General features: G+C 38.2%; 1 protein-coding gene across 2 annotated transcripts in view; it reads left to right on the top strand.

Moving 5' to 3' along the window:
- LOC126100228 (anoctamin-1-like) overlaps positions 1 to 25,571 on the top strand; it is a 126,029-nt gene that overhangs the window by 29,859 nt on the left and 70,599 nt on the right. For both annotated transcript variants that reach the window (XM_049910806.1, XM_049910805.1), the window contains 2 exons: positions 624 to 792; positions 18,018 to 18,250. In XM_049910806.1, coding sequence (XP_049766763.1) covers positions 624 to 792; positions 18,018 to 18,250 — 402 coding nt within the window. The remainder of the gene's footprint in view (positions 1 to 623; positions 793 to 18,017; positions 18,251 to 25,571) is intronic.

Here is a 25,571-nt window from a genome sequence, read left to right as displayed (position 1 = left end):
CTGCTGAAATTTGGTAGATTGTTTGGCGACGATCCTCGTTGATCTGTTGGCGGACCTTTTCAGTGTTCTCCTCATTTCGCGATGTTGAAGGGCGTCCAGAATGAGCTTGGTCTTCAACACAAATCAATTGTATCTGTATTAATATTCCTTTGAATTTTTTACCAAGTGCTTTGTCAGCATCAGATTTAAGCTGAAGAGTCAGCATAGCAATCCTCTGATTTTACATGTTTCATCAAATTTTAAAGGAATTTCAAACATACATACTCAAGATTCAGCCTCAGTGCAATCATTTCAGAGAATCCGTTCACTAATAAACTGTTCCAACCATAATTTGTGAGGGTATTTAGCCCTTTTTAACGTAGCACATTACAGATTCCAAAAACGGGCAAAGTGATTTGATAAAATGTGATAATTTCATCCATTTCTCTTTACTTTCTAAATATGTTTCTTTCACAGCAGTCAGTCTTTGTAGGAACCAAAATATGAATGTTAGAAAACTGAGATGTTTTACACTTCTTACATATTTTAGTCATCAGTTTTACTGTGTCAAAATTAATATTACAAGATTATGCAACTGAATGTTATAGGTCAGTGTAATGTTTTATGGTTCTTTGTTTTTGCAGGTTTGATATAAAGGCACCTGGGTTTTTTACACCAGCCATCCATTCACGTATTGTACAGTTCATACTTGATCGCAACCGTTTCTCAGAAGCTGAACATGATGACTTTGCATTTGGTATTGAAAGACTCATTGCAGAAGCAGCTTACGTTGCAGCATATCCTCTGCATGATGTGAGTTGCTCTTCTGTGTAACCCTTGTTAACAGTTCTACTGATTAAAGTAAAAATATGTGATGAGTACACCTGAAGAACAAAGTAAAGGTGAGAGAGAGTGAGTGTGAGTGAGTGAGTGTCTCGCTCTCCACACATCCTTGTCCAAATATTCCATTTCTTTACTGTAATATGGTGGTGTGAAAACTTTCCATTTTTACTTCCAACTGCCAGTATAATATTCATTGCTTTCACAATCTTAAGACTGAGTGTGAGTTTAAATGCTTGTACACATCTGTTTGGAACTCCTTCAACAATTGTAGTATCAGCAGGTGAAGGAGTAGGCATTTTCATACATTCACATTTTATGTTATTTAATTAAAAAAATTCAATTAGAAATGGCTTTTGATAGAATTAAAGTGCAGACAAATATCTTTATTTTCTCTCTTTGCCTTATATAGTAGTCATAACAGTTAAAACAGAAAAGAGATTTACACAGGAGGATAAAGTTCATATACAGTATAACATAATTACATGGATGATCTCTAATGTGTACCTGGTGCTTCAAAAACCAACTGTGGCTTTTGGTTTCCATGCTGAGGAGGGCTGTGACATTTATTCAACAAAACTAACCTAGAGCTAAGGTTACACTGCATATCAATCTGTCACCAAGATCAAGATTTCAGGGGGCAGGGGGCAATATAGCCAAAAGTTTACTTACTGTATCTTCTTTTTGTTCCATAATCAACTATGAAATAACACTAAAAGCTAACTCCAAGATAATATCTACAGTTAGCAAGCATATTTATGCACCGACGTCAAATTTCTCGACACTATATCACAACAAATTATACTAATAGAAGTATTGTGGAGACCTTTAATGCTGTGTATGTTAGCTTTGCTGCTGGCTTAATGTTTTTTGTAGTTTCAGTTCTGTTAAAAGAAAAGAAAAAATTCCTTGACGTCTATATTTATGTGCTGCTCCATGACTCTGCTGTCAATATCTTTATTCTTGGCTTGTGTGTAACTTCTGTGTTTTTTCTTACAGTAAATGTTTTGTTTTTCCGTATCCAGGGTGTAATTACAAAGCTAATAAAATGTTTTCTTGCCTTTAAATAATATTTTTCATAAGGTTATGGGCCCAGTACACGTGTAAAGGCAAACAACACAGTTTAATTAAAACAATATTTGAAATGAGCGTATGTCTGTAAAGAAACATGACTGCTAGCGGCGATTATAAGGTCAGTATTGATAAGCTTGAAGGACCTGACGACTGGGCCAAATGGAAATGGCATATTTCTATGGTGCTACGTTCATATGGACTAGAAGATATTATTAACGGTAGACGTGAACGTGTAGAATTGCCGCAAGATGCGACAAGTGAACAAAAAGAAGCGTATGTGGAATGGCTCAAGCATGACGCAAAGGCAGCAAGTCTTATAGCAAGTGCGCTAAGTAAACCTGTTGCAGAACTCGTCTTAACGTGCAAGAATGCTAAAGAAATCTGGGACAAAATACGCGCCCGATTTGAACGTAGCAGTACTCAGCGTTTGAATATGTTGATTGAAACATTTTTCCGTGTTAAACGTGATGAATCGGAAGATATTAGTGCACATGTGGCCAAACTGCAAAAGTTATTTGTGGACCTGAACGATGAATTAGCAAAACATGAAGGAAATACGCTATTTGAAAGAATCTTAAATGGTCGAATTTTGTCTACACTGGGAAAAGACTACGACAATTTTAAGGATCTCTGGGATACGATACTGACAGAAAAGCAAAGCTTGAATTTATTGATTGAAAAACTCTGTACTATTGAACTGCGTGAACAAGACGTTAATGGAAGTGCAGCTTTTGTCGTTTCTAAAACAAGAAAACGGCAAACAAGTAATCAGCAAGTAAAGATGACGAAGTCACAATTAAAACAGAAGTTTCCGTGTAATAAATGCAAACAATTAGGTCACTGGGCAGCAGAGTGTCCACAGAACACTCGTGACAGTAATAAAAGAAAAGAGAAGAAGTGAGACAGTGAACACGCTGCATTTACTTCATACGCTATGGGTGTGTGTACCAGTAATCACAGTGACCCAAATAAATGGTATTGCGACAGTGGCGCTACAAATCATATCACTCCCAACAAACAGTATCTTGTTTCGTATAGTGAATTTGAAGTCCCTCAGGAAGAATTTAATGATCCGAATTCATCTAAAGATGACCAATGTAAATCTCCTAGGCTGTACACTTCTGGAGGAAGCCAAACTCAAGAAAAAATTGGCACTCTCGATTCTAGAGAAAGTCAAGAGTCTAGTGAATCTGAAGAAAATAAAGAATTAACAGAATTTCTGAAAGCAGAAGCTGCTGAATCTTCTAATGAAGAGAAACAGAAGAATAAAAGACAACGAAGAAAACCAACCTGGATGGAAAGTGGTGAATTTTGTATGGCAACAAAAGTTGATGCACTTGGATACAAAGATCCAAACTGTTTTTCAGAAATATTGCAGTCAAACGAGAAGGAAGAATGGATGCAAGCTATTAGTGAAGAACTTCAATCACTTAAGGAAAACAATACCTGGGTGCTGGTTGACTGTCCGAAGAACGCCAAAGTATTGCAAAACCGCTGGGTTCTACGGCGAAAGGTTGCAGTCAATGGAGGTACTCGCTTTAAAGCCAGATTGGTTGCAAAAGGCTGTATTCAGAAAGCAGGAATTGATTATGACGACGCCTTTAGCCCTGTGGCACGTTATGACACCATACGAACTCTGTTGGCTGTAGCTGCTTCAAAGAAAATGCTGCTAGAACAATTCGATGTAAAGACAGCTTTTTTGAATGGAATACTTGAAGACGAAGTATATATGGAACAACCAGAAGGTTTCGAAGATGGTACAGGCCGAGTATGTTTCTTAAAAAAAGGTCTTTATGGGTTGAAGCAAGCGCCACGTTGCTGAAACAAACGTTTTGTTGAGTTCATGAAGAAAGCTGGTTTTTCAAACAGTGATGCAGACCCATGCCTATTTTGTCGTAGACAAAATGGAAATAGCCTTTATGTGGCAAATCTATGTTGATGATGGCCTGATTGTCGGCAGTAACAAGAAAGAAATTGCTGTTTTTATGGATGTTTTACAACATGAATTCGAAATAACAACTGGCAGTCTTGACAATTTTCTTGGCATAAAAATAAAGCAATATGAAGATGGAGCAATAATGATAAGTCAAGAGAAATACACAGAAGAAATTCTGCAAAGATTTCGAATGGCAGAATGCAATACAATCTCAACTCCTATTGGACGTGAGGACAATAATCAAAACGAAGAAGTTTCGTCGTCTGTACCCTACCGTGAAGCAATTGGTTGTCTCATGTACCTTTCAACAGTAACTCGTCCAGACATCACTTTTGCAGTCAATAAAGCTGCTCGAGCTATGGAGAAACCAACCACTGAAGACTGGAATAGAGTAAAGCGCATTTTCCGGTATTTGAAAGGGACCTTAAATTTTGGAATTGTATATAATAAAAAAGAAGAGTTAAAGATTTACGCTGATGCAGATTTCGCAGGTGATAACCGGACAAGGCGCTCAACAACTGGAATTCTTGCAAAGTACTCAGGTGGTGCAGTGTCATGGACAAGTCAGTTGCAGAAAGTAGTGGCCACATCCACAACCGAGGCGGAAATAATTGCAGCTAGTGAAGGAGCAAAAGAGTTAGTTTGGTTACGTCGTCTGCTATCAGAATTAGTGGAAATGTCGGGGCAGCCTCCAGTTCTTTACATTGACAATGCCAGTGCATTGAAGTTGGCAAAAAATCCAGAATATCATCGACGTTCTAAACATATAGAGGTCCGACATTTCTATGTTCGTGAAAGATATCTGAACGGTGAGATTTTCTTGGAACACATTGATGGACACAACCAGTTGGCAGATATTTTGACGAAACCTCTTGAACAAGTTCGATTTAATTTTCTATGTTCAGAAATTGGCATGCAAGAGTCAAAGCAATAATTTCATGATTTTTTTCTTTTGGAGGAAGCGTTAAAAGAAAAGAAAAAATTCCTTGACGTCTATATTTATGTGCTGCTCCATGACTCTGCTGTCAATATCTTTATTCTTGGCTTGTGTGTTACTTCCGTGTTTTTTCTTACAGTAAATGTTTTGTTTTTCCATATCCAGGGTGTAATTACAAAGCTAATAAAATGTTTTCTTGCCTTTAAATAATATTTTTCATCAAGTTCTAAACTTCAGGTGTTTAATATTTTGTGTATGTTCAGTCTGCAACATTTCTGTGCCATTGCAGGTCTTGTTCTGTGATTAGCTGACAAAAGCAAACCAGGAAACTATCATGCTGATCAAAATGTCTGTGAAGTTAACTGTCTTTGTTGGTTTTCATATTTAATACTTGCATATTATGAACATATCTACTTTACAGATTATTAAAGATCTCTCCAGAACACAAATTTTTGCATGGTTTGTGGTCTAAAGTGTTGGAAAATGGGACATCAGTGGATAAACATGTTACCACCCTTTTTATGCACTTCATTTAGTAGGCTAAATATGTAGTTACAACAAAAAATTGGTTTGCATCAGCTGTTAATGCATGGTGTGCTTAACTTAATTCATTTGTTTATAGAATAAATCAGTTTGTCTCCCCTTCTGTGCTGCAAAATGATCTATGACCATTTTGTTGAAATTTGGACAATTCAGTAACCTTCTCGTTCCTCTTCTTCAATGGAATGCATCAAAAGCACACAAGGCCTGTCCCCTTACAGTATTTCACATGAAGGAAGTACAGGGAAGCTAAGACAAAATGGGTGCATGAAAAATCGAAAACAAAATGGTAGTTGGAAGGACTGACTCAGCGTATAGGAAACTCAAAACAGTCTTCATTGAAATTAAAAGCAAAGGTGGTAACATTAAGAGTACAACTGGAATTCCATTGCTAAATGCAGGTGAGAGAGCAGATAGGTGGAAAGAGAATATTAAAGGCCTCTATGAGGGGGCAGATTTGTATAATATGATAGAAGAAGAAACAGGAGTCAATTTAGAAGAGAGAGGGGATCCAGTATGATAATCAAAACTTAAGAGAGCTTTGGAGGACTCAAGATCAAATAAGGCAGAAGGGATCGATAACATTCCATCAGAATTTCTAAATTCATTAGGAGAAGTGGTAACAAAATGACTATTCATGTTGGTGTGTAAAATGTATGACTCTGGGAATATACCATTTGACATCCAGAAAAATATCATCCACACAATTTGGAAGACTGCAAGAGCTGATAAGCATGAGAATTGCCATACAATCAGCTTAACAGCTCATGCATCCAAGTTGCTGACGAAAATAATATACAGAAAAATGGAAAATAAAATCGAGGATGTGTTAGATGATGACCAGTTTGGTTTTAGGAAAGGTAAAGGCACCAGAGAGGCAGTTCTTACATTGCAGTTGGTAATGGAAAAGGTGCTTCAATACGGTTAAAAAGGGATGAAAGGTGTTGGTTTTTCAACGATTTCTCTTTCCTCTATTCTATTTTATTGAATTACAAACAAGTACATCAAATTGTCACTCATCAAAAGAAGGAAAAAACATGAAGCTGTTGTACTTCAAGACGTTAAGCATATCTACATTTTTAAAAGTAGGTCTGTTTCTATTAGGAGGTAGAACATCTTTGTAGGTGCTAATGCTTCTTTCGACATCCACAGAAACCAGGGGCAAACCTTGTATTCACTCGAAATAGCATCTCTACAGATGTGGTGAATTTGTCAATGTCTGGTTTCTTCAGAAGACTAGACTCAAATACGCCTTTGTCCATGTAACTGTTCCCTCATGGAAGTAAAAATAGTCCATTGTTCTTCCTACTGTAGACCTTGTTCTTCTAATTGCTTGATAGCTATAGTCAGGTACTTGTAACTGTGGACACAATATAGTTGTGCCTGCAAATTAAGTATTTTTTCCAGTAACAGAAGTTGCTGTACCTTGGAAATTGCACCTGTGTTGGCTGGATCCAAAGAAAACACAAACTCTCTAATTTGTCAAAATTCTCACACAGCATGGCAGCACATTCAATCCGAGATCCCCGACAATAATAACCGGCAAATTTGTAAGGGGCAGGCCAGTGGTTTCCCTGGAGACAACATGACTCGGAGCTTTCAGTAGAATCTTCTTCAGGTCAGAGTTGAATTGATTTGCGATGTCGTATTCGTTCCTTGGGGATTCACAAACCCTTTGAAGCGCGTGAACCAAGCATGTCACATTCTTCAATTTAGGAAATAAAGTTTTCAGTTGGTTAACAGCTGAAACCATGTATGGACTCTGGTCCATAATCACAAGAAGAAGTTTTTCAAACTTGATACCAGTAGGCCAGAGTTTTTGGCAGAAGTCCACAAATGATTGCCTTACTGTACTGGCATTGTCTTTCTGAAACTCATACATTTCTTACAACATGGGCTTAACTTTCTTCTCTCATAAGGGATAAACTAAAATGTTCAAAACATATCGTTCCGTCGAGTCTAAGGTTTCATTCACAATGATTCACAAATTGCAGTCACACACTCTCTCCTTGATTTTTTGTATGGTTTGTTGGTAAACAGGACCCATGTAGTTTTTTTCCTTAAGTTCTCTCATCGGGTATTGACATCTATGTGTTTTTTCAAGAAATCCCTTGAAGGCTGGAATGTTCATCTTATTGAGTGGAATTTCTGTTTGTGTAAGAGCTGCACACAAATAGATGTTTAATTACGTCAAATTTTGGCTTTTTGAAGAACTCTGTTGGAACGCATTTTGTAATAGTGGCTGCAGCCGTGATATGTTTTCTAGAAGAGTCTTCTGCTTTTGATGCTTTGAACTGGAAATGTGTCGTTTGATGTGATCTCGCTGGCATTTTTCATCTAACTAAATTCCTGAATTGCAAGTAGTGCATCGCATAACAATTGCTTCAATGTCTATGAAATCCTGTTTGAATTCCTGAGCCAGAAAAATAAATCTGGCACTGTGGACACCTTTGGCACAGTAAAGTTTAGTAGTACACTCATTCAGTAGCATACAGCAAAGAGCTAACAGCAGTTCAGTTGCTAATTCAATACGACTGTCTCACAAAATTCTTGTGCGCATACGCTCACTTGCTGTCCACGCTCTCTTTTATGACACCAAGGCAATTATTAGGATGTTGTCATTCATGCTGGATCTGAAGTGTCAGCAATTTCTAGTAGTTTTGAGCAGAACCCAGTTCTATTCTCAGAACTAAATGGGTGCAGTTACTGCCATCTCTGCGTGACCAGCCTCCCAACATCATGTGAACAGATGATGTCTCTCACAGCAACAAATTCAGACTGATTCTGGCATTGTAGAATCACCCATTGTTAATTGCATAATAATGCAGGCTACTTGACAGCGGTGAAGCGAGAGAAAGAGGTTTTGTTGAACACACAATTATTTTCTGTTGATGCAGGTGTGCTTTCAAGTCCCACACGTGCCTTTTACTGAAAGAGGTAGACTTACTATTAACACGTACAAAGCAAGCTGAGGAGACATTAATTGAAAGTTAAATATTTCATATTGATTAAAAATCTTATAGAATAAACTGGAATGAAATTGAAAAGAAAAAGGGGGGAATGTGTGGATGGTTGGGGGAAAAGGGATAAAGGTCAAAAAAAAAAAAGGAAAAAGACGTGTGAAAAACTGCCTCTTTTGGCAACTAGAAACAAAATTTCACATGGGGATAGCTTTCTGAACAGCTTTAATTTATCATAAGAGAAAAGACGCACCTAAAAATCCTAATCCTGGTCATAACAATGTGCTAAGAGTTTTTCAGGTGTTTCATTTACTTTCATTTTGTCTAGCCTGTTGAGAACAGCTACAGTTAGACTATCTGTAGTGTGGCTCATAACTACTCAGCTGCATTGCAGATTGCTCTGTTGTGATTGCATGTATATCATATTTACTCGAATCTAAGCAGCACTTTTTTTCCGGTTTTTGTAATCCAAAAACCGCCTGCGGCTTAGGATAGAGTGCAAAGTAAGTGGAAGTACTGAAAAATGTTGGTAGGTGCAGTCACAACTAACTTCTGCCATCGAATATATGTAGCGCTACACAGGCGTGCTTTGCAGGCACAAAGATAAATACTGGCACCGAAACCTCTGCGTCAGTAAATAAATTTAAAAAAAAGGTAGATGACGAGCTTTTTTTCTCTTCCCCGAGTTTCGACCACTGCATTTTCATGCATTATCCAACGAAGTAAATAGAAATTCCGTATTGTTCATCTTTGAATGTAGCAGCTTTTCAAATATTCATAGCAACAAAAATAAATTTCATAACACAAAAATACCAACAATGCACAAGGCTTTAGGATTGTTGCACGAGTTGATATGCTGGGACTCATTAAGATTTCATGTAGCCGTCACAACTTTGTGAAGTGCTTGTTGGTATTAGTGACCCATAATAAAGCGCTTTCATTATAGTGCCAAATTCAAGAGGGGAGTAAGTTGTTTTTTTTTGTTGCGGAACAAAGTTCTAATTGTGCTGCAGGTCTGCGATGCGATGGCGACTGCAGAGAGACAAATTATTTGGGTGTTCAATCAGCAGGGAAGCATTTAGTGGGCCAAAGTGTGGGCGATATCATGCACTAGAAGTGATTTTAAATGAATTTGTTAAGGAACAGCGTCAGAAATTCCTGCCTGTAAACGCCGAAATTATAAAAATTAAGGCACATGAAATTCCTAGAGAGCAAAAAGTCAAAAATTTTAAGGCTTGTCGCAGCTGATTTGATCTGTTTATGAAGCGCTGGGTTTTTCACTTTGGAGGCAAACTTCAGTTGCACAGAAGCTGCCAAAAAATTATGAAGAAAAACTTGTGGAATTTCAGCGCTTCATAATTAGGTGGCCCACAGAAAAGCAATACCTTCTTGGTCAGATAGGAAATGCTGACCAAACTCCTGTATATTTTGACAATCCATCAAATTATATTGACGCCAAAGGAAAGAAAGACATAAGTGTTCTTACATCAGGGGATGAAAAGCAGCAGATGTCTGTCATGCTTGCTTGCACAGCAGATGGATATAAATTACCCCCATTCATAGTTTTTGAGCGAAAGACTTTACCGAAATCGGAAGTGTGTCCAAAAACTGTAATTGTATGAGCAAATGGAACTGGGTAGTTTTCAGAGTACATGGTGTTTGAATGGATTAAACATGTGTGGAATCATCGTCCTGGCGCAATGCTTGGTTTACGCAGTCTGTTGGTATTAGATGCGTATGCCGGCCATACACCACCTGAAGTAAAACGAAAATTAGAGAAAAGCAAAATGGACGTGGCAGTAATTCCAGGCAGGATGACGTCAATTCTGCAACCACTTGATGTCTGTTTGAATAAACCATTTAAGGACAAGCTTAAATGCATGTACACAGACTGGCTTTTGAAAAGTGACAGACAACTGGCACCAACAGGACGTGTAAAACGCGCAAGTTTGTCGCAAGTGTGCGACAGACAACTGGCACCAACAGGACGTGTAAAACGCGCAAGTTTGTCGCAAGTGTGCCAATGGATTTATGATGTATGGAAGTGTGTTCCAAATCAGACTGTGCAACAAGCATTTAAAAAATGTTCTCTATCCAATGCACTAGATTGCACAGAAGACGATGCTCTCTATGAAGAAATGAGCAACAAAGATTCGAGTGATAGTGATTCAGAATCATGACTGATATTTTAATCATTTCGTATAAGATGTATTACAAACCTAATAAAATTTTGTTTTAAATTTCAGCGTTTAATTTCTAATTTATTTTCATTCTTATTTTATAAGTGTTGCTACTCTGCATTGCACAGGATTGAAAAGCATGGAGAGCTGTATCAAATCAGTCCACGGACTGAAAACAACAACAACACACTCTGCATTTGAAGTCATCACTCAAAATCTACTATGAAAATCTGACTGGCAGGACTGTTTGGCATATGTGTCAATATGGCCAACTCTACGTTCTGAATTTTTTCCTACCTGTGACGAGAGATGGTTGCTAATAGGAACTTTTATGAATCATGAATCACATGCAGTATTCTCTTCACCATAAGAATAATATGAATGTAAACATTATGCCATGTATTCTTCCGTGTTTGCTGCTATTTCATTTAAATCCTGTCTGCCTAATAAACTGCGAAACTAGAGTGAGACAACAGCAAACGCAGAAGAATATACATATCATGTCATGTTTATATTCATATTATTCTTATGCTGAATACTGATACAGTCAGAAATGAAGCACGACAACTGACTAGATTTTTGTATCTAAGGTGACTAATTTCTGTGCAGAATATAATGTACTAAAGAGGTGTCTGCAAAGATTTACAAACGGAGAAAATTTTTCGCTAAACTCTCGTTCAGAACATCTTCTATCATACGCAGTCTATTATTTGGTTCTTGTTGATCATTGTCAAAGAAAGCAGAAGTGTAAGTAACAACAAATAGCAGTCTCTTGCCATTGTTTCGCTAATGAGACAATTCCTCTCTTTTTTTATATTGTAAGCAGCAGTAGTGTGCACAAAAGCAAGCCATGCCGCGAGTGGTGACAGGTCGTAAACAATCATTATCAGAATGCAACAAACAATGCATGACACAGTACAAAAATGCATTTTCAGCTTAGAGTGATGTAAACACCTATAACAAAGAGAATGGCACTTATCAGATCAAAGCTAAATAAGCAATCGATTCAAACCAGATGAAGCACATGAAAAAAGAAGGGTACCCATATAAATACGGACGGAGCGCCTGACACACAGCTTTGACTACCTGACTAACTGCTAAGCTTACGACTCAAACCAAATACTGTAGCTGTATCTCCATCCATTCGACCTAAATTGTCTCTCATGTTACAATGGACCTACTTTGTTTCGATTTGGAGATGCGGTCTAAAACTTTTCGCTCCCCTTAAATTTCGAGTCTCATATTTCAGGTGCTGCTTAGATTCGGGAAAATTTTTTTTCCATGATTTCAAGTTTCATCTTTCAGGTGTGGCTTAGGTTCGAGTAAATACGGTACCCTTGTGTGCATTTATGCTGTTTTTGTTCTTGATTAATGTTTTGATCAGTTCTGGACAGACTTAGTTCCTTCACTTTCATCCTAAGCTCACGTTCCAAATTTTTACCTTATTAATTACACACTGAATTCATATCATCCTGTTTTCGGAGTTGCACTCTGCTGCATTTATTCACAAGAACATAAAACTCACAAGAACTCGAGCACAAAAAGGAACTTGTTAATAACACACTGTAACCCACAAAACGCCACCAGAAAACAAAGAAACTAAAAGTAACAGCACATGTTTCTTGTGCTAATTTCCTCTAATCATTCATGAAACTCTCATTAGGTTGTCTAGACATTTTCAAACTTATTCCTACAAAGGATAAAACTGCCCAAGTGAGAAACAAAACATTAATAATAAATGTCGATTAGTGTAGCATCAAAGTGCGAGATGATGCAATGGCTGGCACATTGGACTTGCTTTCACAAGGATGATGATTGAAACATGCGTCCAACCATCCAGATTAAGGTTTTCTATGGTTCCCTAAATTGCTCCAGGCAAATGCCAGGATGGTTCCTTTGAAAGGACATGGCCCATCCCTGACATAGTCAGAGCTTGTGATCTGTCTGTAATGACCTCGATGTCAATTGGATGTTAAACACAAGCATTCTTCCTTACTTAGTAAGTCATAATAGAGATAGGGAATCGGTAGCGAAGCCTCAGCCATCTCGTCATTCCCTCCTGATGTGAGGAGTGGAGCATGAAAATAGTGTGGAGGTTGGCAGGACTACCATAGGCCGAATAATCGGTGCCTTTTGGAGAGCCATTACTGTTGCACTCTGCACTCCGTAGAAGCTAAGAACCCCCTCCCAACCTCCACTATATAGAGCTGATGGGTATTTCAAGGTGTAGCCATCAGATTAGCTACTATCTGTATCAACAGTTCCAAAAACATTGACTGTCATTGTTTAAATCCATGTGGGGAATATGTGAAATGTGTCCCAGTAATTTACATTCTGTAATACATTACTGAGAAATATATTGTAATGTATATTTTGGGGCAGCTATGCCTCAGAGCCTTTAACTACAAGCCGTTTTGTTTGGCTGTTAACACGTGTATTTTCACTTCTGCTGTAATAATGCTAACCTCACTGTCATCATTTGTACTATGCAGTCTGCTGTATGGTGTGTGGCAGAAGGTACATGGTGTACCAATATCATCTAGTAGTCTTCGGTTTATTGGCAGAATGCTGGGGAACTACAATAAATTTGCAAAGGAAATTGCTTACAATTCACTCTTCAGGGTGTATACGCTCTGGGAAACCCCTGTAGAAAACCAGGAAGAACCCAGGAGTTTTTTTAGAATTCCAGGAATTTTTCATTGTTTTAGTCTTAGATTTTTGTAAATCTGGCTGGTAAGAACTGATAGTCTAACAAAGAATTTTACTGTATCTTGCTACTGCAGAGTAACACTGCAGCAGGAAAATGTAAACGAGGGAATAAAACCAAAATAAAACTTAAGTTTCAAAGGAAATGTGCCATTTACAACAACAAAACATAGCGCACACACAAGTGCCTGCCAAAAGTGAAATGTGTCAAAGGTTTTAGGACAAAGACTAGGGAATACTTCCTAACAGCAAATTGCTTCTGATGAGCATGACATCACAACTGTTTAAATTAAGTTTGTTTTGAGCAGTTGCCAACGGGCTTATGCACAGTTGAGTTGCATATGAGCAGTACCTTTTTTCTCTTCTGGCTACTTGAAATGTGGCTGCAGCAGTAGCAAAAATTTTTATAGTTCGCCCAAGCTGCCAGATATGCACATGCACAGAGCAGTCTGGATTGTAGTGGGGAGGAGGAGAGTGACCCATGTTTACGTTTAGTGATTTTGCTGCTTCCTCTTCGTTTACAGTTCACACATCAAATGAAAACAAAATGGATTTCTGTGGTCGGCAGCTATGAAGTGAATTAAAATACATTCACATAATTACGGAAGGTTAAAATATGTTATTAGTTTCAGTTTTCTGATTTTGCTTTATTTCGACATTTTTGGCAGTGAAGCATTAATTGCATTGCACAACAATGAAGTTATTTTTGTCGATTTGCTAAGTAAATGTGTCTTTTGTTAATCTTTTTCAGAGTTGAAGTCATTTTATAAGAAACGAAGTGTTTCATTCCACACCATTGGCTAGTTTCAAATCTTCCCTGAATTTCAAGTGCACATTTGTATCTTCTGGCACGTATGACATTATGCCATAATAAAGAATCAAACATGAGACTATACAGTACAGGTACTCCAAAAAAATTTGCACCCTGAAAAGTGCACTGTAAAGCTTAATATCAGGTTGGGGCCTACTTCATTGTGAATCTGGACATATGAATGTTTCCTTTAAGCTGAATTATGCATGTTAGTATGGTTTACAAAATTTCTGTGCTCATGGAGTATGCTTTGATGTCCTGTTTCTTTTATGATGTCATGTAAGATCTCTTAATGCTGCACAATAATGGACTTCCTACGTCGTCATAGTTGCACATGCACAGTAATGCCTGTTTTCTGGCGCTCTCTAGCAGCTGCTGAAACCAATCCATGTCTAAGAGGTTGTGGGAAAATATTGCGAATAGTTCTTTGAAAAGTGTTATTTTGAAAGAAAATTTCCTTTTATGCAAGATGAATTATGATACATGTAAGAATGTGCAATGAATTTCTTAAATCACAGAACGTTTGACTCCATTTAAAACTCGACACTTTGAGAACCAGCCACTTAGAATAAGTTTGGCTGGCGAGATCATGTGATATGAGTTATGATTGGCTTACAAAAGTGCATTGCAATTTCTGTTTCAATGCTTTGGAAACTAATGTCCTGTGTTGGTGGAATTCGAACTTATATTTTCATAACACGAAAATATGCAGTGCATCACAATATGAAGAAATGCAGTGCACATGTTGTTGCACATCAAAAATCTTTCCATATTCAAAAGTCCAGGAAGTACTACGCTGATGTATAAAACATTTACCATTCAAAGGATTGATATTTTTACAGCTGGAGAGAAAGTACACTGTGCCTTATCATGGAAAAAGTGTATTTTCACCATGCAAGAAGTGTATTTTCATGTGTGGGGGGGGGGGGGGGGAAGGGATTCAGGAATTTTTTTTCTCATCCGCTTACTCATACTGCTCTTGCAACCAGTCCTAGAATATTTCTCAAATGTGTGAGACCCATACCAAATTGGACTAACAGGAGATATTGAACGTATACAGAGAAGGGCAGCACTAATGGTCACAAGCTTGTTTAATCTGTGAGAGAGTGTCACAGAGATGCTGAAAGAACTGAACTGGAAGACTCTTGAAGATAGTCATTAACTGTCCCAAGAAAGACTATTAACAAAGTTTCAAGAATTGGCCTTAAATGATTACTCTACAAATATACTTCATCCCCCTGCATACTAGAGCAATTACTGCATGCACAGAGACATTCAATCAGTCATTCTTCCCGAGCACCATAAGTGAATGAACAAGAAGAAACCCTAGAAACTGGTACATTGGGACATTCCTTCTGCCAGGCACCTCATTTTGGTTTCCAGAGTACAGATGTAGCTATAGACTTTTTATTTAAATCTTGTTACTGGACCGTGGCTAATTGGCATATATCCACAAATGCAGCACTGAAATACACACACTGAGTAGACCAGAACATTATTGGAAGTCCCTTGCCTGAACTGTTCATATTTATTTCAACACAAAGTTTTGTAGTTCATTTTTCAAATAAAATCGTTGATGACTGTTTTGTCTTTGTTGTGACATCTGATTTTCCTCCACGCTGAGGAGCTGCCTTCAACTAGCTTACGTTAGTTTCTACGCTATATCATTCATTACAACTGTGTTGTTATCTAACAGTATTTGAGGGCGGGGGGAGGGGGATTCACTTGTGTTAACGTGCCTCAGCAATGCCTCTGCGAAGTGCATGGCGTCGTCGCTGGCGGCGCAGTGTACCTGTGTATCGGAGGTTAAAAGCAATTGATATTGACTTGGCAGGGCAGTTTAATAAACAGCAATTAATTGTAGATCCCAATGTGTTTCGTGGACTGCGCCTTAATTTCGCTTGTGATGTGCAAGCTGTGTTTGGAGGCTCAACATGGCTTACCTTGGCTGTTGTTTGGGGGCAATAGTGCAGACTATGGTGACCTTGAAGCATTTCCAGATGCCAATATTATTGCTTGGAAGGCTTGGAGTATTGCTGAGTCTACAGGACTGTTGGCTAAAGTGCCTTATGCTACATTGGTTCCTAGCATAGCTATCAGTGCTATTCTTTGAAGGTGAAAATAGTTTTATTTTAATGCTTACCAGTATATCCACAGCAATCCCTAGACTCCACCTGTAATATAACACTAATAGCATATCCCACTGGAGGTTCCTTTGCATGTCTACAAGAAAATCATGCTAGTAATTAAGAAACCTATAATAAATCGTGCAAGTCGTACCTCAAGAATCTCTGTTTCTGCACTTAATCCAGTTTTGTAAGGGTCCCAGGTTGACAAACAGTATTAAAAAGTCAGTTAGACAAGGGTTTTAAACTACCTCCTTAACAGATCAGTTAGCCTCCCTATGTATTCCTCTAGTCTATTTCATATTGACATCTACCTTCCCAGATATGCCAGGAGACCCTCTGAAATTCAGAACAATGTGAGAGGAGCATTGACAGATTGCAGCTGTGAATTGGGCTGTAAGGTGTAGTGATGTGGTGGAACATTGCCAATGGAAGGCAAAGATCCGTATGACCCTTACCATTTGATGGTTGTAATTGATTGTTAATGGTGTAATGAAACAACAGATTATGTGAGCACTCACTTGTCCAGTTAGCTGATATACGAGGGTTGACTGAAAAGTAATGCCTCCACCTTCGGCACTCTTCAACAGTTGGCAGCATTGGTATGCGGCAGGTACTGGCTTGTTCCGTAGCCTCTTCTCTACAGCTTCAGTTGGCAGGAAGCCTTAGCATTGAACGGTTGTTTTCTTACAGTGTGAAGTATGGAACCCTGCAGACGGTCGATCAATGCGATTTAAGCAACTTGCAGTCATTGAATTCTTGACACAAGGTGTCACCCCAAGAGAGATTCATCAGAGAATGAACGCAGTTTATAGTGATTGTGTTGATGTGAGTACTGTCCGTCCTTGGGTGAGTAAGTTTAACGATGTTGAGGCGGGGACATCTGACCTGGGTGACAAACAGAAGTTGGACATCCTGTGGCAGCAACTACTGAGTTTCACAAGTAAAAGGTTGACAGGTTGATTCAGGATGATCATCATATCACTCAGAGAGAACTGCAAGCACAATCGGCGTTTCACAAGAACGTGTGGGTCACATTATCGCTTTGCTTGACTATCGGAAGATCTGGTTGCAGAAACAGTGTGTCAACTTCTTCCGTGACGGCTTCGGAAAACTTGTTCATCGTTGGCAGAAATGTATCCAATTGGCTGGTGATTATGTGGAAAAGTGAATATTGGTAATTAAAGATTACATTCTAAGGATTATTTATGTGTTTGGTTTATTAAAATATTCCCATCCAAACCCTGTTAACAAAGGTGGAGGCATTACTTTTCATTCAACCCTTGTACAGCATTGTCAGATTCGGTAACAATCCTCAGCTCATTCCCTGTTTGATATGTAAGTGACCATTACTCATGCAAGACTTGCTTTCCCTCATAAGTGTTTCTTTGAGATTACTGACCCCTCATAAGTGTTTCTTTGAGATTAATGACATGATTACTGAGCAGCTCCTGTTAAAAAAAGAAAAAAACTATTATGCTGAGTCTTCCATCAGACATGGAACAGTGTCATCTACATTGTGCTTGAATTAAAAACTTAAGAGGGGAAAAGCTGTCAGCGTGACACTGATTGTGTAAATGTCAGTGGAGTTTTGAATTTGTTATTTTGGTCAGTGTTGCTTAATTTTGTAAGTCATGTGTCAGCTTGTAACTGCTAGTGCCCTGCTCATGAAAGGCAAGTATTTTGGTAGGAATTCAGTTCCAGGATACAGTTTGAACTTGTCACATATAATCAAGCTTCAAATTTATCAGAATAGCCTTGTAATATTTGTCTGAGCTTCCATTGTCACACTTTAAAAACTGGACAAACATCATTATTTGTTAAGATTCTTCACTGGAATATAAGTGTAAATTCATCTTTTCTGTACATGAATTACATCTATCTGTAGGAAAGTCACCTTTTAACTTGTGTTTATGTCTGTTTTCAAGGGTGATCTCAAAACAACTGGCAGTATGCGCTACAAGCTGTACACGGAGTGGGCTTCCGTCTCCAAGTGCTTCCACTACCAGCCACTGGATTACATCAAGGAATATTTTGGTGTCAAAATTGCCTTGTATTTTGCGTGGTTGGGCTTCTATACACACATGTTGTTACCTGCCTCTGTTGTTGGAATAATCTGTTTCATATACAGCTGTGTTACCCTTTATGACAATCAACCAAGGTATGTCCATCATTTAAATTTACCAAAATTTGAAGTAAAATTTTAACAGAGAGATATACCAATAACATAATATTTGCAGAGCATCAACTATGAGAGTTTTGAAAGTCCACTTTGTGTAGTATTATACATATTAGAATGCTAGTACAACTCATGCCAAGCACAAATCTTTTGGTCACTAATTCATTGTGCTGTAAATGGCTTCTGCTGTATTGCAACAGTTGACATAATTACTTGAAAATAATAAACAAAACCACTGTATGGTAATGGTAGTCACTTCAGACCTATCTTAATTTAGTAAAACTTATTCTGTTCCATACTTTTAGAAAAAGTTTGTGTACTTCTTTTTACCAAACATTATGTTGTTGTTGCTGCTGCTGCTGCTGCTGCTGCTGCTGGCGCCATTGTCATTGTCATCTTCAGTCCAAATACTGGTTTGTTGTAGGTATCTGCACCACTCTTCCCTGTGTGAACTGCATCATATCTGAATAAGTTTTGCAACGTACATTCACTTCTGTATGCTTCCTATAGTCAATTCTTTACCTCACTCTATGATTTTCAATCCCCTTCCCCTCCCTGCCGCAATTACCAAACTGACTATTCGTTGATGTCTCAGGATGTGTCCCATCAACCCGATCCCTTTGTTTAGTTACATTGTGCCATAAATTTTTGCTTTGCTCAGTTTGATTCAGTACCTCCTCATTAGTTATTCAATCTACCCATATGATCCCTATCATTCTTCTCTGTTGCGACATTTCAAAACCTTATTGCTCAAATTTCACTTCCACACTAGGAAGGCTGCATTCAAGGAAAATTCTTGCAAAAAGGACTTGATAATGATTATATTTATACTCAGTGTTCATGCTGCTGCCAATGTGCATTTTATGTGGTCTTTACTTCTTGCATCATCAGTTATTCGCTACTAAAATACTAAAACTCAACTGTTACTTTCAATGACTCCTTTCCCAATCTAACTCAGCATAACCAGATTTAATTTCACACATTCCATTACTGTTGTTTTATTTTTGTTGATGTTCATCTTATAACCACTTTTCGAGACACTGTCCATTTCATTTAACTGATGTTCCAAGTTCTTTGCCTAGTGTAACAGAATTACACCATCATAAGCAAACCTTAAAGTTTATATTTCTTCCCCCTGAACTTTTAATTCCCTTCCAAATTTCTCTTTGTTTTTGTTTACTGCTTTTTAAGTGTACATCTTGAATAAGATTGGCAATAGCCTACAACCCTGTCTTACTCTGTTACCAACTACAGTTACTTTTTATGCAGTTTGGGTTATGGAGAAATTGTAGATAACTTTTAACTTCTTGTTGTTATCTCTGTGACCTTCAGAATATCAAACATTGTATTCCTGTTAACATTGTCAAAAACTTTCTGTAAATTTAGTAATTATGTAAGCATAAGTTTGTCTTTCTTCAGTATATCTTCTCAAGTAAGTCACCAGGTCAGCATTGCTTCACATATTCATGCATTTCTCCAGAACCCACACTGATTTTCCTTGAGGTCAGCTTGTCTCTGTCTTCCCATTCTGTTGTATATAATTTTTTTCAGTATTTTGCAACCATGACTTTGTAAACTAATAACTCAGTAATAACAATACAGAAAGCCTAGACTACTGCTTGGCACATAGAGTAGGTGTTCAATTGTAGACAGCCACATGAAAAAGACTGCTAAAATATTTAAGCTTTTATACAAAGGCAATCTACTGAAGTAGAAAACACACACATTCACACAAGTACACTGAGGCAGTGGCCATGTGGTACAGACTAGGAGAAAAGTAGGAGAGCTGCAAGAATGTAAAACGGACAATATTCCAAGTCTTATTTTCTGGACATGTTTGTAGCAGCACCTTTTTTTTTAATTTGACAAGAGCTCTGTCCTGTAAGAGGTTTTACGGTTTTTTCATGAGTATGTGCATGGCGAGCATGGGGCCCCGAACTATTCCAGCACCTACTTCCTTTCCATTACTGCAGTCTTTCATCTCTATATGTCCTTCTTTCTCATTCTCTGTTTCTCATGGTGGCAGCCTTTAACGTGTACCTGGCTTTTCTCTAGCTTCTGCATTCCATTCTCAGAATATTCATTCATTCCTCATCTTCAGGCTGAAGTAATTTTTTGTCCCTTTCTGGGTTTGATCTTCATTTACCCTTTTATTTTCTGTAAGGTGGACTGACTGGGGAAGAACACCCTAAATAGTGTCTACTGAATACGGTGTTAAAGATTACCTGCATACAATACCTGCGTAGTCTTTTACATGGACTTCAAAGCCAACTCGGCAGCCAATCCAATAGGGTGCTGTTGTTATATACCCTGTCAGTTAAGCCCCCTGACAATGCAAGGGTCACATTGCTGATGCCTAAGCTGCTAGCTCCCCGTATATGCCAAGTAGTGCCTGTCTTCCTGGGACATCAGGTTTCCCGTTTCCCGGCAACAGTCATCATGCCAGATGGCCTTTGCTGTGGCTTGCTGGTGCCTGTGAGGAGAGCCCTTGATTAGAGTAGGTGGCATCAGGGTAGACATTTTGCATATGAAACATATTAAATTACACCAAAAAATTTCCGCTGTGATCCAATCGGCTCAGCAGAGAGGTATAGAAATTTCAATGCGGGCAATTATTATCCTACTCCATGAGAAGAGGGACAGCCAGACATTTGAGAGAAAAATAATTTATCCAGTACTTAGACCACACACAAACTAATGGGGAAGCTTGTACTGCAATAATCCTTTTTTGTTGGTAGATATTGAAGATAACTTTGGAGGTGTCGAGTCATTCAGAAAAATGTGTAATGGCTTGCTGTTGATTAAAGCCTCCTTTTCTGAGCAATCTACAGCTCTGCGGGCATCTGAATGCCTGGGTGTCATGGGTGGTATTGCCCCAAACAAAACTTCAAATATGGTCCAAGAAATCATCTTCAACTGAGACCTTATGGTCACTCGTTGAGCTAATCCTGAGTGGCAAGGTGTTCACTTTGTCTGAAGTGTCCAAAAAGGTCCCAAGGATAATCAGACGGATACAGGCACCTTTATCTTAGCATTTGAAGGCAATGTTGTTATGGAAAAAGTTAGTCATTGTATGTAACATGAAACCTTAGGTCTCACCACCAATGAGGTGCTTCCCATCCTTACACTTTGGTTATACTCCATCCAGCTGTACAGCAGGCTGTGGACAATCACTCCATGGAGGTAGCCCCTGTGAACGACGACTTTTAGTGTGTCAACTGCACAGAACACTATCCTCCACATACACTGGTTTGCTCTGTTTTTAAGAAAGAAAAGAAAATACAGGAATATAAATCTACTGACCACCTATCATGTACTGGGGTGTGCAAAAAATATCAGTGCCTATATCCTCTTGATATGATAACCAATTATGCAAAAATCACATCCATCACTCCCACTATCCCTATTCTTTCCCGACCAATTCTCCCACCACCCTCCTCTCTCTCCTGTGGTTCCCACAGCATTAACTTTGGGAACTATTTCCTGCTCATTGCTGGAGAAGTAGCTTTCACCTCTGGCATCTAACAGGGACTAGGCCCCTCTTCCTAAAAACCAACAGATCAGAGGCCTGGCACCGATCAGTGACTAAAGGAACTGTGACCTGTGGGTCCCAGGGCTGCCCACTCTTCATCTGTCTCCACATTCAATGCAAATAGTCCATCTCTAGAGCCCCAACCACCAAAGGCTGCAGAGGGAGGAGGAAGAGGAGGAGAATCAACCAGACCCAGAACACGGGTACTCCAGTGATCCTGGAGCATGACTGGTCTCTTGGCTCCTTCACAACTAACCTAGACACTCATAATGTGATTATTCAGTGGAACTGTAATGGATATTACCGTCACTTGCTGGAACTACAACAACAACTTAGTTTCTCCTTTTCTGCAATTAGCATTGCTCTATAACATATACACTTTACTGATGACTAAGTACAGGAAAAAGTCACTTCATTTTATGGTAGTTATTGGTGTTTTTTTACGGTGTTAGTTTCTTAACGCATATTTTAAAAATTTCTTCTTTATTTTTGTCTTATTTATTTGTTTTCAGTGCTATGTTATAAATGAAAATATAAGTCTCAGTTAAATTATATTTGTTAGACATTAAACATCAAACATATTTCAGTTTTTGAACAGAAAGAAGAATTTTATTTATAGTTGTTGTTTTGGCTTATTTAATTGTAATTCAGTATGTTGTTGAGAATGAATCTCTCAATTATATTGTATTTATTAGACATTAAAAAAATGCTTAACTGCACACCAAGGATAGTTTTTCATATGAAATCAGATTGTGCTGCTGGTGTGTTAGCACTTCATTATATAGTGAAAATAACTGCTCCAAGTCTACGTTTGAACATGTAACCGTCAGTGCAACTGCAGCAAATTGTGGCTTGTCAAGTTTTGTTGCCTGCAGGCATTTGACTATGTCCAGAGTTCTTGCCGAAAGCTGCTGTTCAGTTAAATTCTGAATAGATTTGTATCCCTTCAGAATATCTGTGCTGCTAAGAGTTGCCATGCCAGGTACACACGAGACACTTTGCCATATCAGCATTAACAGAGTTTGTGATTACTGTCCTATGGTTGAAACACAATCCTTGGACTGAGAATAGAGACTTACATGGATGTGTAGCCATGAGCATTGCCAGTTTTGTTTGGAGATGCAGTCCGATGTGTTTAAGCATTTCTCTCATCTCTGCCCGAAGAGAATGCCTCTTTACTGTATTCACAAGCTTGCTGGTTTCCTAACCAAAAATTCCATCTGCTATAGTAACAAAGCCATTGTTCAGCTTCTTTAACTTTGAGTATAATTCATTTGAGGTAGGACGGTTTGTAGACTCTAAAAAGACACTGATGTTCATCAAATCATTTGTGTGTGCTACTTAATGAACAGTTCCTCCAGAAGAATTGAACTTACATCGCTAGACAGTGGATCAACATAATCAGTGCTTGCAGTAGATAATACCTGTGTATCATTGCTACAGAATAATTCCACCATCTCTTCAAAATATTCTGCTGCATAACTGACTATGGAAAGCCAAGAGCTCCTATGTGTCAACACCAGAAGAGGAAATGCCTTCAGATTCCTCTTCTCCTCCTTTAAAGACTATAGATGTAAATGTTTTCACCTCCTGGTATTCAGAACAGTGCTCTTTAAGTTGGTTGTAGCTGAGTTCAGTTTCAAACATTCCTTGGAAAAAACGTTTCCGACCATATTCAGCTTGTGTGCTCAACATTGAACATGGCTGAAATGGTCTCCTACGACTGTTCTCAATGAATTGGCACACTTATTCGTTTACCTAGCACTGTTGGTTACAATAGATTTAACATTATCATAGTGAATCACTAAAAAACAAATTTGAAGTGAAAGTGTGTAAATTGCATGATTTTGAGTTAGTTATGTTTATTTCAGTATAAAATGATACACAATCATCATCTTCATAAATATTTAGCTCTAGTTTTTTTAAAAAAGTAATCTACATTTTTGTATAAATAACTCACTAACTGAATATACATTCATGTTCCAAGATTCAGCATAACAAATTTTAAGTGAATAATTACTTGAATTATGTTATGTTTGTCAGGCATTGATAAATTTCGGTGCCATTCTGGAAGAACAAAAGTAAAATATTAAGAAAAAATGATGATGGTATTACATGAATGAAAATGCTTTGTAAATCTACTTTTTACCAGAACTATGTAAAGCACAAAAGAAAATATATAAATTAACTGGTCACAAATGTATATAAAGGATTACAAATGTTAAATGTCCATATGTACAGTATATACAGTTACATATTTTGTTCAGGGATAAATTCAGAAGATGACTGTTTTCGCTTGGCTTGACATTTATACACATACTCGGGAACATCACATATGACAGTTCAGCGGTAATCTGCTGAAATAGTAGGGCTCCTCTTTCTGGCATACCTCTTCTCAAATGTGTCTGCAGCTCGTGGTCTCACGGTCACGTTCTCACTTCCTGAGCACAAGGTCCTGGGTTCAGCTCCCGGCGGCGGCAGGGATTTTCACCTGCCTCAAGATGAGTGAGTGAGTGTGTTGTCCTCATCATTTCATCATCATTCATGAAAGTGGCGTGACTGGACTGAGCAAAGGTTGGGAATTTGTACGGGCACTGAGAACCGCACAGTTGAGTGCCCCACAAACCAATCATCATCATCATCATCATCATCATCATCTTCTTCTTCTTCTTCTTCTTCTTTCCAAATATGGCAAAATCTAGATGAAATCACTCCCCATGTTCATCACTTACTGCACCACAATCTTTGGGGAAGAAGTGAAGATGACTATGTAAGAAATGCTTTTTCAGTGACATGTTGCAACCAAGTTTTTCATAAGATGACAACATGTTATCTACAATCTCCTTGTAATTTATTACTCATTTGTTCCCTAAGAACTGTAAACAGACTGTCTTAAAACATTCCCATGCATGCTTCTCATCAGCTTGTATGATTGCATCAAAAGTATGGTCTCCAAAAAGCACTCGAATCTGTGGGCCTGCAAAGATGCTCTCCTTTACTTTGCCATCACTTAAGTAAGGGAATTTTTGCCTCAAGTAATTAAACGCTTCACCATCTTTGTTCATTCCCTTAACAAAGTTTTTCATGAGACTCAACTTGATGTGCAAGGGCGGGAGCAGAATCTTTTAAGGGTCTATTAGAGGTTCACTCTTAATGTTCTTTATACCTGGTTGAAGAGATTTCCTGGTGTGCCATTCATGTTTACTGTAATGAGATGGAGGATACTCTAACTGCATACCTAGTAGCAGTGCAATCACTTTAAAGTCACCACAAATCTGCCATTGAAAGTCATTATTCTTGATGGCTTCTAGTAAAATTTTCATATTTTGGTATGACTCTTTCATATTCACACTATGCACAACTGGAATAAAAGGAAGCTCGTTACCTATATGCAAAAGCACTGCTTTTAATCTCAACTTTGAGAATCAATAAAGTGTCTCCACTCATCAGGGTTTTGATTAATTCTGAGATCAATCATTATATCATTTATGTCCACACATGCTACAAGACTATTTTGCATGTTAAAAAAAGGAGTGAATTGTTCTCTCTTCTGCGGTAGAATGAAACATTTACATTGTTTTCCAGAAAATTGCACTGCTGCAATCTCGAGGCTAAAATCTCAGCCTTAGCTTTAGAGAGCTCCAAATCTCTAATGAGATCACTTAACTCATTTTGAGACAATTTTTGTGGATCATCAGTTGATGATATATTTGGAAGAAAACCTGGATCTTGTGATTTACATGGTTCAGGACATTCAGAATCCCTATCAGA

The sequence above is a fragment of the Schistocerca cancellata genome, chromosome 9 (assembly GCF_023864275.1).
Source record: "Schistocerca cancellata isolate TAMUIC-IGC-003103 chromosome 9, iqSchCanc2.1, whole genome shotgun sequence".
NCBI lineage: Eukaryota > Metazoa > Arthropoda > Insecta > Orthoptera > Acrididae > Schistocerca > Schistocerca cancellata.
The sequence above is the reverse complement of the archived record's forward strand: the minus strand, read 5'-3'. Positions and strand labels throughout refer to the sequence as shown.